Source organism: Westerdykella ornata (assembly GCF_010094085.1).
Source record: "Westerdykella ornata strain CBS 379.55 unplaced genomic scaffold EI97scaffold_1, whole genome shotgun sequence".
Taxonomy (NCBI): Eukaryota; Fungi; Ascomycota; class Dothideomycetes; order Pleosporales; family Sporormiaceae; genus Westerdykella; species Westerdykella ornata.
The window spans coordinates 2,644,396-2,658,555 of NW_022986851.1; the positions used below are offsets into that span (position 1 = coordinate 2,644,396).

Genomic DNA, 14,160 nt, shown 5'->3' on the forward strand with positions numbered 1-14,160 from the left:
AAAATATATAGAAATTTGATCTATTAGATGCGTGCTATCTAGTAGTACACTGAGTCCTCTTGTGGCCTTGCTCGTGGCACTTGCTGCAGGTTGGTGGTGCTCGAGGCCTACTTGGCTGCCCCGCCTGCTCTACCTGCTGGAGCACCCTTTCAGCCTCTATAGCAAGCAATTGACCTTCCTCTGCCCATAGAGCTCCTCCACAGGCTATATACTATCGGCGCTGCTGCTCCTTACGCTGCCAGCACTGACTAGCCTATCGAAGCTTCCTATTCTCCTCTGCAAGGATCGTTACTGAATTCATTGCAAGTTGACAACCTTTGACAAGCTGGCGGATAGCCTAAGTAGTAGGACTCTGAGAAGGCCGATGAAGGTGGTCCTGGATAAGTCGAGCCTGCTGCTCTAGCTGAGCAATAGTATGTGGTGTCTCTGCCGTCCATATGACCTCAGTGTTGGCCGGTGTCCCTGGTGGAGATAGCATCCTGACCACTGTTAACGACGATAAGACATATTCTGAACAAGCTGGGACTAGCCCTGTCATCCGAAAGCCAGCCAGTATATTCTGCTCTGAGATAACTATCTCTCTAATACCCAGGTATATCTGTAGGAAGTCTTGTTTGTCGATATGGAAGATGCCTTGCTGTGCAAGCTCAGCTACCTGATTTCCATATATACGTTTGAGAGGTGAGAAGCAGCTAACATCGAGTGGCTATAGCAGGTGCGATGTATGTGGTAGCATACAGAGCATGATAATCTTGTTCTCTTTGCAGAACTAGTCAAACTCAGGTGTAGCGTGGCTGCTATGGCCATCAAGGATAAGTAGTCAGTAGGCTCCTGCTGTACGAGACTCTGTATGTTGGTGGAAGTGCTTTACCCACTCAAGGCCAAGCTCATCAGTCATCCAGCCATTGTCACTAATGGCAATAACCCAGTGGAGTGGGAGGCCTTGATACCAGCTTGCTTGATGCAGTTTTCCAAGCAGGATTACGAAAGGTAGGATAGACCAGCCAGAGGCGTTGATCCCCTCAATCATCGTTACCCACTCACGGTCACCCGGCTGTATAGTTACTGCCCAGCTGACTACCTCAGAGCTCGTGATGACTTTTGATGTTGTAGCAATCCCCATCATAAAGCCAGTCTCATCAAAGTTGTAGATATCTGTGTCGAGGATGCCGTACAACTGACGTGTCTCCTCTACAAGCTCGAACCATGTACGAATCGTGACTGGATCCTCAGATCTCATGCGCTATGAGTGGAACTTGCGATTCCACTTTGTCTGGAGTTCTGCCTGGCGGTTGACAAAACAGGACACCCATTTCTCACCAACTGGCTGAGGAGAGGTTTCTTGGCCATGTACGGCGAGTAGATTGTCTGCCATTCGTCGTACATCGATAATCGGGGGTGGAAATCCATGTCAGTCGAGGTCTAGGATCCAATCTACTAGGGCCTGCTCCTCTGTAGGGTATAGCTTTCGTTTTTGTGTGTTAGCAGTAGCTTGTGGTAGGCTACCTGCAAGACGACCACGAAGCGTTGAACGAGGAGTATTATATAGAAAAGAGGCTCTATTAACGCATAATTTTTTATCCCTTTGAAGGGCAGCAGTAGCTAGAGCTAGTCTACCTTCGTCTAGGGCTTGCTGAGTACGTTGTGGAGGTGGCATCGCGAGTGTTGTGAGAAGACGCGTCGTGATTTTGGTGGGGCTGGCGGATGAGTGATCCTGGCGGATGAGTGATCGAACACGTTAGTTAACTATCTCGGGGAAGGAGAGACGGGCCGGAGAGCACAGATAGCGCCAAGGCGCCGGGTATGCAGGGCTTCGGGGGAACTTGAGAGGAGAATCCAGGTGCCCCCGGGAGTGGTGAATACCGCAGACCAGAATTGTGGTTGTGACCAGAGCCAGGTATATATTATCCATATGTCGAATGCCCGTGCTGGCCCGTTGCTAGGACATACCGTGTACATACTACTGTAACACTCAATGAGAGAGGGCTGACTGGAAACCCCGTGACGCATCGAAAGGAGAACAGAACAGCTTGAGAAAGCTGCCCAGGTGGTTGATTGGTTGGCGACATGGCGGACACAACACAACAGTGAGCAGGTGTGGGCTGTGCGCGGATGGCTCCCTTGTTTGTGACTTGCTGCATCTGCATTTTGACTCGCTCGAAGGCCAAAACCCAAAGAATCCAGGACGAAAGAACTGTCTGGCTGTCAAGGTGCAAATGATGGAGAAACTGATGACCTGCGGATGAATGAGCCTCTCCCGCGGCAAGCCACTCATTAAGTAGGCCGCGTTTCAGGTCGCTTGTGAAACGCCAGTCTGAGCAGTTCGCCGCCTTCCCCGAAAAGGACACCCTTCTGCATCGCACTCCAGGATTATTGCACCGCACCCGGCGAATGCTCCTGCCCTCCCTGAACAACTTACCTTACCAAACCACCTCTTCCTCAAGGCTTCTGCGCCGTGAGGCCACTCCGCGCTGCTGCTCCCATTGATGCCCGCGCAATCCGTCTCCCTCCATAACTTCCTCCCCCGTCCCCTGTCTCCACACGACCTCCTCCTCGCAGCACGCTCCACACCCTCCATCGAGCTCGAGCCCGCTCCGTCTGACGGCCGCCCTCTCCTTTTATTTCTTCTTCTCACTGTCCAACTCTCGACCCCATCTCGCATCGATTGCGACCGTCATTCATCGCCTCAACATTGGCGCGTAACCGTTGATCCTCGCCCTAGAATAAAGCAAATATGGAGAACGAGCCCGCCCGCCTCGAGAGCGATCTCAGCTCCGATCGAGAAGGAGTAGGTGCCCACCTCTCGAGAGCCTAGAGGCTCCTGCATCACAAGTTGCACTTACTTATTGTGCCTGCCACACAGGAGTCCTTCGAAGATGCCGCGACTGACATCAACCCCCGCCCTACCTCACATTCTGAGCGCTCCAGATCACGGTCGCTGCTCAGTCACCGGACCTCGTCGTCATCCACCGCTAAAGAGCCGTCTTCGGATATGCCCGTCCCAGATATGCCCGTCCCAGACCTACCCGCCTCCGCAAGTGCGAATGGGGCAAGCACAGGTGCAGATACAGACCAGGGGAAGGAGACGGAGACTGTCGCAACGGAGAACACGTCTTCAACCAAGTCACCCCTCCTGACAGCGCATAGAATATCCGTAACGTCGGATATGGATGATGTCTCTCTAGAAGAAGGTAGGAACCCCGTGAACGCGGCAGCTTCACTGGCAAGGAGAGCTACATGGAGCTACAAGCTGGTTGGCGTAGAGACCAATGCTACATCACAAAAACAATTGGAAGTATGTGACTAACATCAAACAGAAGACGCCAAATCTCCAGATCTCGTACCCAAACTGCCACCTCGACAGCACTCCGAGAGCGGGTTGCAGGGTCTCTCCGGCAGGATGTCTCCCGTTAAGTTCCCTCCTCCGCCACCCTTCCCACCGCGAGAGGACAAACGCACATCGAACCCGCCGGCACCGCCACCAACGAGGAAATTGACAAGTCCGTTTTCTTGGCTTTCTCGGAATACCTCAAGCAAGAAGCCAGACTCGCCGCCCTCAACCGTTGCGGAACGGCGAAGTACGAACGCATCTCTGGCAACAATTTCGAGCAACCCTGAGAACAGATTAGAGACAGATGTGCATACCAACCGGTCTAGCCAGTTTAGTCTGCGCGATCGGTTCAAGTTTCTTCGCATGAGGGAAGAAGCCGGCATCTCTCTAGAAGAGTCCGGGACCGAGCCAGGCCAGGCAGGAGCGCTAGCGGGTCTGATCGGACGCACAACTAGCATTTCGATGGGCGTGGCTTCTCCTGGCACCATGGGCGAAGCGAAGGAAGAGCAGACTCCAGGCGTTGCATCTGGTCCAACTAGCCCCATCGGTGGCTCCCTTGCGAACCAACCCGTCGTTAACCCCAACTTAGCCCCCGGTACGGCTGCTGGATTCGCCACTGGCCCGCCTGGTGATGCTGCAGAACCAGTTGACTGGGATCTATGGCAATCAGTTGTGAACGAGGGTCCAGCGGCAGTTGCTCGGACAAGCGCAGAAGAACTGAATCGGGCCATTGCCAATGGGATACCTCAAGCGATCCGTGGCGTGATTTGGCAGGTCTTGGCTCAGAGTAAGAATGAAGAGCTTGAAATTCTATATAGGGACCTGGTTGCCCGCGGTACGGACAAGGAGAGTACTGCGATCAAGTCTCCTCAAACGCCAAGTGTTCAAACTGCGGTGAATGGCAAGGAAAAGGATTCGCTGGCCTCCTCGTCGTCCTCTGTCCACTCGGATTGCTCTACCCCAGCCACTACCGGCAGCTCGAATGCACCCTTACCCTCGCCTCTGACCGCCACCGACAACCCGGAGGACATGATCAAACTCCAGGCCAAATATGCTGCAGAAAAGAAGCAGAAGAATGCCGCCATTCATAAGTTGGAGAAGACCATAAAGCGAGATCTCGGCGCCAGGACCAGTTACTCGAAATACCTCATGGCGGCGGGGCTTCAAGATGGGCTTTTCGGTGTCTGCAAGGCTTATGCCTTGTATGACGAAGCTGTGGGATATGCGCAAGGCATGAATTTCATCGCAATGCCGCTGCTGTTTAATGTAAGCCGATCGGACATAAAGTCGAAGTCTGCTGACCCAAAGTTAGATGCCCGAAGAAGAAGCCTTTTCTTTGTTTGTAACACTCATGAACAAGTACGGTCTACGAGATCTCTTTGTGCACGATATGGCAGGGCTGCACCTGCATCTTTACCAGTTCGAACGACTCTTGGAAGACCTGGAGCCTGCGCTTTATTGCCATCTTCATCGACGGGATGTCAAGCCACAGCTCTATGCCACACAATGGTTCCTGACGCTTTTCGCTTACCGTTTCCCCCTCCAACTTGTTCTCCGCATCTATGACTTAATCCTGAGCGAGGGCCTCGAAACCGCGATACTAAAATTCGGAATCGTCTTGATGCAGAAGAATGCCCAGACTCTGCTTGGCATGAAAGATATGGCGACGCTGACAACCTTCTTGAAAGAACGACTCTTCGATGTTTACATTGATAAAGCACCCTCGCCATCGTCCATCCTTGAAAGTGGATTCTTCGGACAAGCAGGAGGCGTTGACAAGGAGGTCTATCGTGCAGATATGCTGGTGAAGGACGCTGTTTCTGTGAAGATTACTCCTGAGATGCTGAAGCAATATACGGCTGAGTGGAAAGAGCAGCAACGCATCGAGAAGGAACGAGAAGCCGAACTCCAGGGTTTGAAAGACAAGGTGGCCTCACTGGAGATGAAAGTTCGGCAGCTTGAGCGTCACGCTGAACAGTCAGACACAGAGCACGTTCAAGTAGCATCCGAGCTTGTGAAGACGAAAGTAGAGAACGAGAACTTGGCCGATGAAAATGAGACGCTCAGGACAAAGGTTGAGGAATTGCAAAAGATCGTCGCCCACCAGCCTGAGGAGGTCGAGGCCCGGTTGAAGCTGGAAATGGAAACAGTCATGCAGAAGAACATTGTCGTACACAATGAGAATCGGGCACTAGAAGAGCAAATGGCAGAGATGGAGAAGGAGCTGGTGGCAACGAAGATGCAATGGGCAACCGTACGTATAATCCAACTGTACAAGTGACAGCCGTTCTGACCAGTAACAGATCAACGAGGAGCATGAGGCCCTGAAACAGAAGTGGCACAATGTGTCCCAGCTTATGAATCGCTGACCTTAAAAGACTTCTGGTAACCTTCCATTCCCCTGCGCAGTGCGCGCCCCTTATACCATTATCTGTCTATACTTGTTCGAGGCTCTCCTCTCCAAACGGAGTGAGATTCGGCGTTCACCTGCTTCCCGCCGCTTGTGTTAGTGACAGCGGCTACTTATCTGCGACTCGTACCTTCTCTGAATACCCATGGGATGTTTCAATAGCCTCGATTGTGTCTTCTTCCTTTGTCAGTTGAGCAATGATTTGCATATGTGGGCGTGGCATGTGAGATGCACCTGGCGTTCGCGAGATCCTAGAAAGATAACATAAGCAACGGAGTGCAGGTGCACGTTAGTACCATTCAGTAATGAGCTATTTGGTGCACATTGTTGCTCTTGTAGCAATTAGAGCGATTACCCAGGCCCAATTGGCGCCCAGATTCGTCGTACAAATATGTGATTGTTGGCAGTCTCATGGGAAGAGCCGCAATGGACCCAACGCAAACAACTATTTTTATGTCATTGAAAGTATTATGACTCAGTCGAGAATGCATGTTATTCCTACAAGAGCCTTATAACGAACAATGTCCATGGGTGCTCTACATAGGTACGGATGCCTTACACGTGATCACTGGACGAGCCCTGGAACGCACTAGCGCACTAGCCTCTTCGCCAAGAATATGCGCGCAACTCTTTGATCTGCTCGACTCTTGACTCTTCTTTCTCTCGAACCACCAACAAAAAACCTCCACAGACGTCTGTGTCTTTGAGTATTGAGGCGCCGAGTTCCGTCAATCGAGCCTCAGTTAACTGGCTCTACCTGCATCCGCGACTCTACCTCCAGCCATTACTCGGTCCGACACGACGCGCAAACACAATGGCTGCCACACCAGATATTTCTGCGATACTGCAAGCACTGGGTATGCTCTGTTCCCACATTGCCTCGGGCAGCGCGTAGGACTAACACCATTGCAGCTCAGCAGCAACAATCGCAAACACCAGCACAGGCCCCACCTCCGGCGGCGCCTGCTCATCAACCCCCTCCACCCGGGTTACCTGCAGGGCTTCCCGGCGCATTGCAGAACCCTACGCCACCAGCTATTCCCGGATTTCCACTGCCACAGCCGACTAGCACGGGCACCGTTGACATTGGTGCCATCCGCCCAGTTTCTACCGGCACCGTGAACATCCAAGATGCGCTGGCAAAGGCGCGTGGATTTGCGGCTGATAAAGGACTCTCTTCATACAACGGATCGCGTTCAGGTGTGTAGGTAGCAGATTTACCTAATCCACTAGCTTACACATATTCAGCAGCCACAGAAGATCCCCGGCTGAGCGGCCGTTCCTATCGACGCTCGCGTTCCCGCTCGCGATCGCCTGTACGACATAGTAACGTGCGAGATAGCTATAACCCATATCGAGATGAGCGACGAGAGGACCCGCGGCGTGGCGGTATTGGATATGGCAGGGATCGTTCACGCTCCCCTCGTGGTCGTCACACTTTCTCTCCTCCGCGGGGAATGGGAGGACGTGATCGTACACCTCCGCCTAGTGACAATTCAGAGATTATACTGATTGAATCATCTTTGGTAGGTCTCGTGATCGGACGCCAGGGTGAAAGTTTGCGTCGCATTGAACAGGAATCCGGCACCAGAATCCAGTTCATCAATGGCCCAGATAGCGGCCCTCAGCGACAGTGCCGTATCACTGGCAATCCAAGTGCGCGAATTACTGCAAAACGGGAAATCAACCGCATAATTGAAGAGAACGGCGGTAATCCTGCTCGTGAGACTGGCCGTGGTGCACGCGGTGGGGCTGCAGCAAAGAGTTTGCCCGCGCTACGCGAAGGCGAACAGTCTTCCCAGATCATGGTTCCTGATCGTACTGTTGGCCTCATCATTGGTCGTGGCGGCGAAACCATACGTGACCTGCAAGAGCGTAGTGGTTGCCATGTCAACATCGTAGGTGAAAGCAAGAGCGTGAACGGACTACGCCCCGTGAACCTTATTGGAAGTCCTGCTGCTGCCGCCCGAGCCAAAGAGCTCATCATGGAGATTGTTGACAGTGATACCAAAGTTGGAGAGGGTCCTGGACAGCCGGCTCCGAGACGTGACCTGGATCCTTACAGTACAGGACCTGGTAAGATTACCGAGTCGATCTACGTGCCTTCTGAAGCCGTCGGTATGATTATTGGGAAAGGTATGGCGTTTGCGGATGATCGTACAGTTGCGTGATACTAATAGATTCAAAGGCGGTGAAACAATCAAGGAAATGCAGCACACCACTGGATGCAAGATCAACGTCTCTCAAGCGTCAGGGGCGGACATTGAACGTGAGATCGGGCTGGTTGGCACTCGTCAGGCCATCGATGACGCAAAGAAGGCTATCTGGGACAAGGTCGAATCAGTGGTAAGTGGACCATGGAGTTCGCGAAATACATTTTTGCTGACCCAATCAGGCACAGAAGGACAGGCAAGGCGGCGGGCCGGGCCGTCGTGGTGGACGTGATGGCGCAGGTTATGGTGATGCGTACTCACACCAACAACAGCCAGCATACGGCCAAGCTCATGCCGGGGCCCAGGGCGCAGCACCCGCACAAGGGAATGTTGCCGCTGATCCATATGCCCCGTATGGCGGCTACGAAAACTATCTCGCGATGTGGTACTCGTCGCTGGCGGCGCAGCAACAGCAGCCAGGCGGCCAGGGGGGTCAACCTCCGGGGAGTGCCTAAGAGCCGTCATTTTACCGCCGTGACGTTGATGCACATGCCGCTGAGATCCTGACGATTGATGCTTACTTGCATTTCCGCTTTTAAGGGTGTACATGACTTGTGGCTTGTCCGCTTTCTCCCTTCGCTACCTGGACGTACCTCCGACGACTGACTGCGTAATACTTGTGGATGACTTGTCTTGAATCCTCAATGACCGCAGCGATGCTATGGAACTACAGCCCTTTTGGAACCGGATTTGAGACTACAGATGCTTGCCATGTATGACTGGTTGACGTTCTACATCCTCGCCCGGGACCCTGGAAAGCGTAGCTGTTTGCTCGCTCCCGCGTTGCCATGACCGCTCCAAACAGCGGCTTACAAAAATCCAAATAAGCGGAATTCCACTTTTCGGAGTTGTAATCGTTCACTGGACATGCTCTATCGCCATATCCATCATGCAAACACTCTCGTGACCAAGTCACAAAAAGGAAAAATTACTCTGCATATTGCACGCGCTCAACTCCACACTACCAGCGTTCCTGCGGGCTTTTTTATTTTTGATACGTTATGATTATCCGGACAACTTGTTCATCGGACCGAAAACGGCATGCACCATCTCGACACGGGCAGTATCCTGCTCTAGATGCGTATCTGGATGCAGGTACTGCTATCAGGGTGTTAGAAGGTTCACCCTATCGTTATAGCTTGCGTATTCAGTGTACCATCATTCATGTCTTGTACTTCGTAGCCTAATATGAGATTGCTTCATGCTTGATTGCGATCAGGTGATATTGGTTGACTGTATCCGTACTTCGCGTGAGATACATCTCCGCACAAACTAGAGTTTCACACGGAATCTTGCGTGCGTGCTATTCTTATATACGAACATCCAGCGGGTCTGGCAGTGTATTTGGTGAGCATGGGTTGGACGGATGCCATAATATACGGACCATACTGAGCCTTGAGGGCCAATTGACCTGGGAAGAAGTTAGGACAACCCGCATCGGCATTTAAGGTAGTATGGACGCTCATCGATACCTTCTGACGAGACCATTTATATACCCTCTGAGAACGGCCACATCCTCCTGGCCTCTTGTGAAGACCTCTTTCCAGCACTCTCATTAAGAAAGAGTTCAAAGAGAGCTTTGTTCTGCTTGAGTTTTTCGCCAAAGTCCGTTTCTGGCGAGATCCACCCGTCGGCGTCTGTGTCCAAGTATTCCCTCGCAAACTCGTGCACTTTGTGCCATTCCTCGTACTCCTTGAACTCCACTTCATGCGCCTTGATGTCGTCTTCTACGAATGTGTAGGGACAGCCGTCAGGGAGTCCCAAGTCTCGCCATGTTTGGAATATCTCGATGAGACAAGCGCGAAGTGGGACACTGCCCTCCTCCCATGTTTTCCCGCACCGAACGAAGAGTTCCCGGAAGACACTTGGGGTATTCATGGCGTGAAAAGCCTCCCGGTTGTTGAGGTAGCTACTCACTTCGTATGCCTTTGCTCTTGTCGCCTGCTTCCACTCGTACATTGCCAAATCCCTATCCTCGGGACTCAGTCGGTCGAAATCGTCCGGTAGTTCGGGCTTCACAAAACCCATCGTGTAGCTTTTTGGCGGATGCAAGAACTCTGGCCAACGGGTTTGCGAGAACAGGGGAGATACGGATATAGATTGCCAGTCGATAATCGATAGAATCTGCGAGGGATCCTCGTCGGAAAAGAAGACATTTCCCATGTGCAAGTCGGTGTGCCAGAGCGTTGGCTTCCCGTATCGCGCTAGGACAACATGCGATTCCAAGGATTTCATGAGCTCGATGGTCATCTCAAGCAGAGATATCTGTTCTCGGATTGTGCCATGACGGATCACGGATCCCTCCGGTGGTGGCGTGTGCAAAATGCGGAAGATCTCTCGTTCCGCGAGCGCGATCCCAAATGCAGATATGGAAGTCCCTGTCACCAGAATGTATTAGTATAATATAAGTTATAGATATCAACTGAAGTGAAGGGGCTCACAAGGTCCTCTATCTAACTCAGGGTCAGAAGTCCCCGTACTTGTCTCAACTAACCACGATCGGTGGCATGAGGGTCCGATGCAATATGCATTCGAAGGGGCAATGCTAGAATCCAGAAGTTTGCACTTAGTCTCGTCGGCTACGGACTGGCGAAGGTATAGATTTCCAAAGGCAGGAAAATAGATGGATGCTAGTTCACTCTCTAGCTGGGTCAATCGTTTAATGAGAGCTAATCGACTTGGCTCATCCATATCACTCCATACTTTAAAGAGCTGAGTCCCTGCAGCCTTCTCCATGATAATGTACTCGGAGCCGACAGGGTTCGATGAGTGGGGGTCGAAACTCCACGCTAATACTTTTGGCACTGGAACTGTTGTATGGTGCCTTACTGTTACATATCATAGTATGATTAGCTCAGCGACACATCTAACGCAGGCCCAACGTTTTTACCATATTGTAGGACCGCCACTTCAGACGCTGTCGTATAGAACGCCGGCCCGGCATTCGGACATGGTATCTTCGTTATGAGCTCTGTTCCATCCTCTTTCCTCATTAAAAGGGCCTTACTAAAGCCCCCTTCCATCTTCTCGATTGCGGTGATCGGGGAGTTGGACCCTCCAACCGAAGCAGCTACGTCACATAGTCCGTATAGATTAAATTTCACGTAGCGTCGTTCGCATTGGCTTTTTTCGTCAATGAGGAAACGACCGTTCGTATATCGGTAGAGCTCGTCGTGTCCGATGGGCTTGCCTAGAGCCGTGCTGAGCAGTGTAATGCAGGAGAAAATGACACCTGGGGAAAATACCACGACACGTAATAGAGATATTTCTCGAGAGCTGCAAGGATGGCGTACGATTTCTACGGAGAAAATGCATGCTGAGTATCCTCGACATTCCCAGGGTTGGTGGCATCGGCGCGTCGATGGAAAGTTAACTTAAACAGATTTGGTTAAGGTTTGTGGGATGTTTACCGCAGTAGGTTGCTAGTTAGCTATAGTAACAAGTAATTACAATATAATAATATTTTAAACTTAATTGAGCTATTAGAAGAAATATATAGTTTCTACTAAATATATTGAATTTAGATAGAGTAAAAGTAGCTAAAGTAAGAGAAATTAATGTAGGTAGGCAAAAACACCAGGTGCTAAAACTGTACGCTGTGAGCACAGTCTATGAATGGACTACCTACTAGATGCTCAGATTCGTCCAGTATGGTTCCGATGGGCGGGGATGGGCTCCGTTTCTCCTGTAATGCTGGGCACATGCAAGAACGACAAACTGAATCTCACCCAACGTCAACCATGATGATGTGGAAACTACATGCAGAGTGGGATCTTGCTGGCGAGTTCTGCCCATATGCTTCCGCTAGAGCTCTCAGCCTCTGCTGAGGTTCATGCAGGGGAAACCAAACGATCTGACCGAAACGAAACAAGGCCATCTCAGATCCTCCCACTTTTCGCGGGTCAGCTTCAACCAACAACGCACAACAATCGTCAAGGGAGCCCTTCCAACCCGACAACGAGTAAGTCTCATCTCCCAGCCAATCCCTTGGTCCCACATGGATGCCCTTCCATCCCGAGAAACAAGGCTGATTGCATGCGCCACACAGTGCCGGAGGGCGACCCCACCAGCAGAAGCAGCAGCAGCAGCAGCAGAAACGGCAGCACACGCGGTGTATCCCTCGCCTCCATTCTCGAATCCACCATCACCCGTCCCCCAATCGGCGAATGGCTGGCGTCGCCCACACGCGACATTCACGCCCGCCTGGTGCACTTCTCAGACGCTCCTCCAGATATCGTCGGCCCTGCGGCGGGGCCGCCAGAGCGAGCGCGGGGAGCAGCGTCCCCATCTGCGGCTTCGAGATCGCAATATAGCGACCACGACTACGAGGATTACGACTACGACGACTACACTTACCAAATATATTCTCACGACTCCACCTCCACCGACGCAATCTCCCGCTCCCAGCGCTCCCAGCGGTCCCAGTGCTCCCTCTCCCAACGCTCCCGCCGCAGCAGCCGCTCCTGCTCCTCCATGGCCCCAGCCTGCATCCACCAGTCGTCCACGACGTCCCAGCACCCACCCTCCCTCTACCACTACTCGGACGCCACTCCCACCGAAACCTCAATCAGCACAGGCCTAGCCTCGCACTTCTCGGGCGTGCCCCTCCTCGAAGACGTCAACGGCGTGCTCGAGCGCCGACCCAACTCCATCCGCCAACCCGTCTTCGAATGCGCCTTCTGGTTCCTCTCGTGCTCCTACCTGTCGACCGACATTGACGAATGGCGCACCCACTGCCTCTCGCACTTCCGGGGCGAGGAACCGCCGAAGAGCGTGACGTGCCCCTTATGCTCAGACTTCTCGCTCACGTGCCTGGATGGCTGGACGGCGTGGAATGCGCGAATGGAGCATGTGGCGCTGAGGCACCATGCCGTGGGAACGTCGTTGAGGACGAGTCGGCCGGATTTCCACCTCTTCCAGCACCTGTGGCAGAAGCGGTTGATTGATGATGAGGATTTGAAAGAGTTGAAGGGGGGGAATCATAATCTGGAGAGGGCGCCGGGGAACTTTGTGGTTACGCATGGGAGGAGGGAGAGGGGAAGGGGAAGGGGCGGTGAGAGGAGAGGGATTGCGGATGGGAGAAGAGGGGATGCGGGAAGTGGGAGGAGGATTCAGCATGTTGGTGTTGCGACGTAGAAGGGAAAGGTAGGATGGGGGGATGTGGAAGAAGAGGGGTGTTGAGAAGGCGAGGCTGGGAAGGTATATAACCTCCCTCCGAGCTGACCTGCGATGATGCGGCGACAACGCCCTTCCACTTACCGATTGCGACGGACGACCATTTACGGCGAGCGGCATATCCCGATGCTGTGGGGATCCACGTTCCTCTGTCTCTTGACCGGTCTCGGCGAGCCATGTGTGGCCCTCAATGAGCGGTACGGGGCACTGTACGACGGCATGTCAGCAGGCTGGCTTGCTGCATGATGAACCAAAGAGGACGACGCCTGCCGAAACGGAATTTTTTGTCAATCTTCCTTTCTTCTTCTTTTCCTCTTTGGCTATTTTCCCTCACTCTGGTTTTCGGCTATATTTCGCGATAAGGATCCTTTTTTGCTTGGTTTCTGGATATGGAATTTTCTGTCTGGCTGGCATCGCGTTTGGAGTTTCACGAGGGGAATCAAAATTGCTGATAGGGAGCGTCTCGTTATTCTCTCCTCCTTCGTCTTCTCCTTCTTCTTCGAGACCGAGCATGGTAGCGTGCTTCCGATCTCCGCGGATATCCTGTTCATCAGCTGGTTTTGTTTTCCGTTTCTTTGTTTTTCCCCTTCCCCGGAATGATAACGGTGAATGCTAGGAGAGGAGACCAATAGGTTCGAGGTTAGATACCAAAATACATAGCCCAGGCATATATGAACACAGGATGGGAACGCCTGTTCAAGTCGCCAAAGGATCTTGAATAATCTTCCTTTTTTATGCTGTGTATGCCTCGAAGGGGGTGCGGAAAGCCCACGATTGCGATATTCTGCAGTCGCTGTTTCCGAGGATGATGGTTCGAAGCACGGTGGAAATCATAGATATATATAACACGCTCTGTGAAACAAAGACACAGAGATCAACAACCTCAGAAATGAGAAAGAAGTATGATGATCCCAATTGCGGCTCCAGCTCCCCCGCCTTATATACCCCTTCCTCCCTCCGCCCCTAACCGCGCCTCCTGCACATCCCGTCCCATCCACCATCCCATCTCCATACCTTCCCATTCGCCCAAA

The 14,160-nt window shown here is 52.4% G+C and overlaps 5 protein-coding genes across 5 annotated transcripts; 4 read left to right on the top strand and 1 right to left on the bottom strand.

Moving 5' to 3' along the window:
- Nucleotides 1-2,374: 2,374 nt before the first annotated feature.
- EI97DRAFT_429592 (RabGAP/TBC) lies at nt 2,375-6,166 on the top strand. The gene is made up of 5 exons (XM_033797476.1): nt 2,375-2,788; nt 2,864-3,191; nt 3,318-4,597; nt 4,644-5,585; nt 5,635-6,166. Exons 1-5 carry the CDS (start codon nt 2,735-2,737, stop codon nt 5,698-5,700), a joined length of 2,670 nt encoding a protein of 889 aa, XP_033659126.1. The 5' UTR covers nt 2,375-2,734; the 3' UTR covers nt 5,701-6,166.
- A 308-nt stretch (nt 6,167-6,474) lies between these two features.
- Nucleotides 6,475-8,682, top strand: EI97DRAFT_34048 (uncharacterized protein). Its single transcript, XM_033794743.1, has 5 exons — nt 6,475-6,598; nt 6,654-6,941; nt 6,990-7,877; nt 7,930-8,087; nt 8,137-8,682. The coding sequence occupies exons 1-5, from the start codon at nt 6,556-6,558 to the stop codon at nt 8,407-8,409; spliced, it is 1,650 nt and encodes a 549-aa protein (XP_033659127.1). The 5' UTR covers nt 6,475-6,555; the 3' UTR covers nt 8,410-8,682.
- Nucleotides 8,683-9,238: 556 nt separating this feature from the next.
- EI97DRAFT_410536 (uncharacterized protein) lies at nt 9,239-11,352 on the bottom strand. The gene is made up of 5 exons (XM_033796707.1): nt 11,200-11,352; nt 10,845-11,144; nt 10,396-10,782; nt 9,427-10,332; nt 9,239-9,365 (listed from the first exon to the last, which is right to left on the bottom strand). The coding sequence occupies exons 1-4, from the start codon at nt 11,303-11,305 to the stop codon at nt 9,443-9,445; spliced, it is 1,683 nt and encodes a 560-aa protein (XP_033659128.1). The 5' UTR covers nt 11,306-11,352; the 3' UTR covers nt 9,239-9,365; nt 9,427-9,442.
- A 1,060-nt stretch (nt 11,353-12,412) lies between these two features.
- Nucleotides 12,413-13,003, top strand: EI97DRAFT_364192 (uncharacterized protein; the record flags this gene model as incomplete). Its single annotated transcript, XM_033795001.1, has 1 exon — nt 12,413-13,003. A coding segment is annotated over one exon (591 nt), but the record flags the coding sequence as incomplete, so codon positions are not given.
- Nucleotides 13,004-13,205: 202 nt separating this feature from the next.
- EI97DRAFT_34015 (uncharacterized protein) lies at nt 13,206-13,840 on the top strand. The gene has a single exon (XM_033794742.1). The coding sequence runs from the start codon at nt 13,320-13,322 to the stop codon at nt 13,743-13,745; it is 426 nt and encodes a 141-aa protein (XP_033659130.1). The 5' UTR covers nt 13,206-13,319; the 3' UTR covers nt 13,746-13,840.
- The last annotated feature ends 320 nt before the right edge of the window (nt 13,841-14,160 follow it).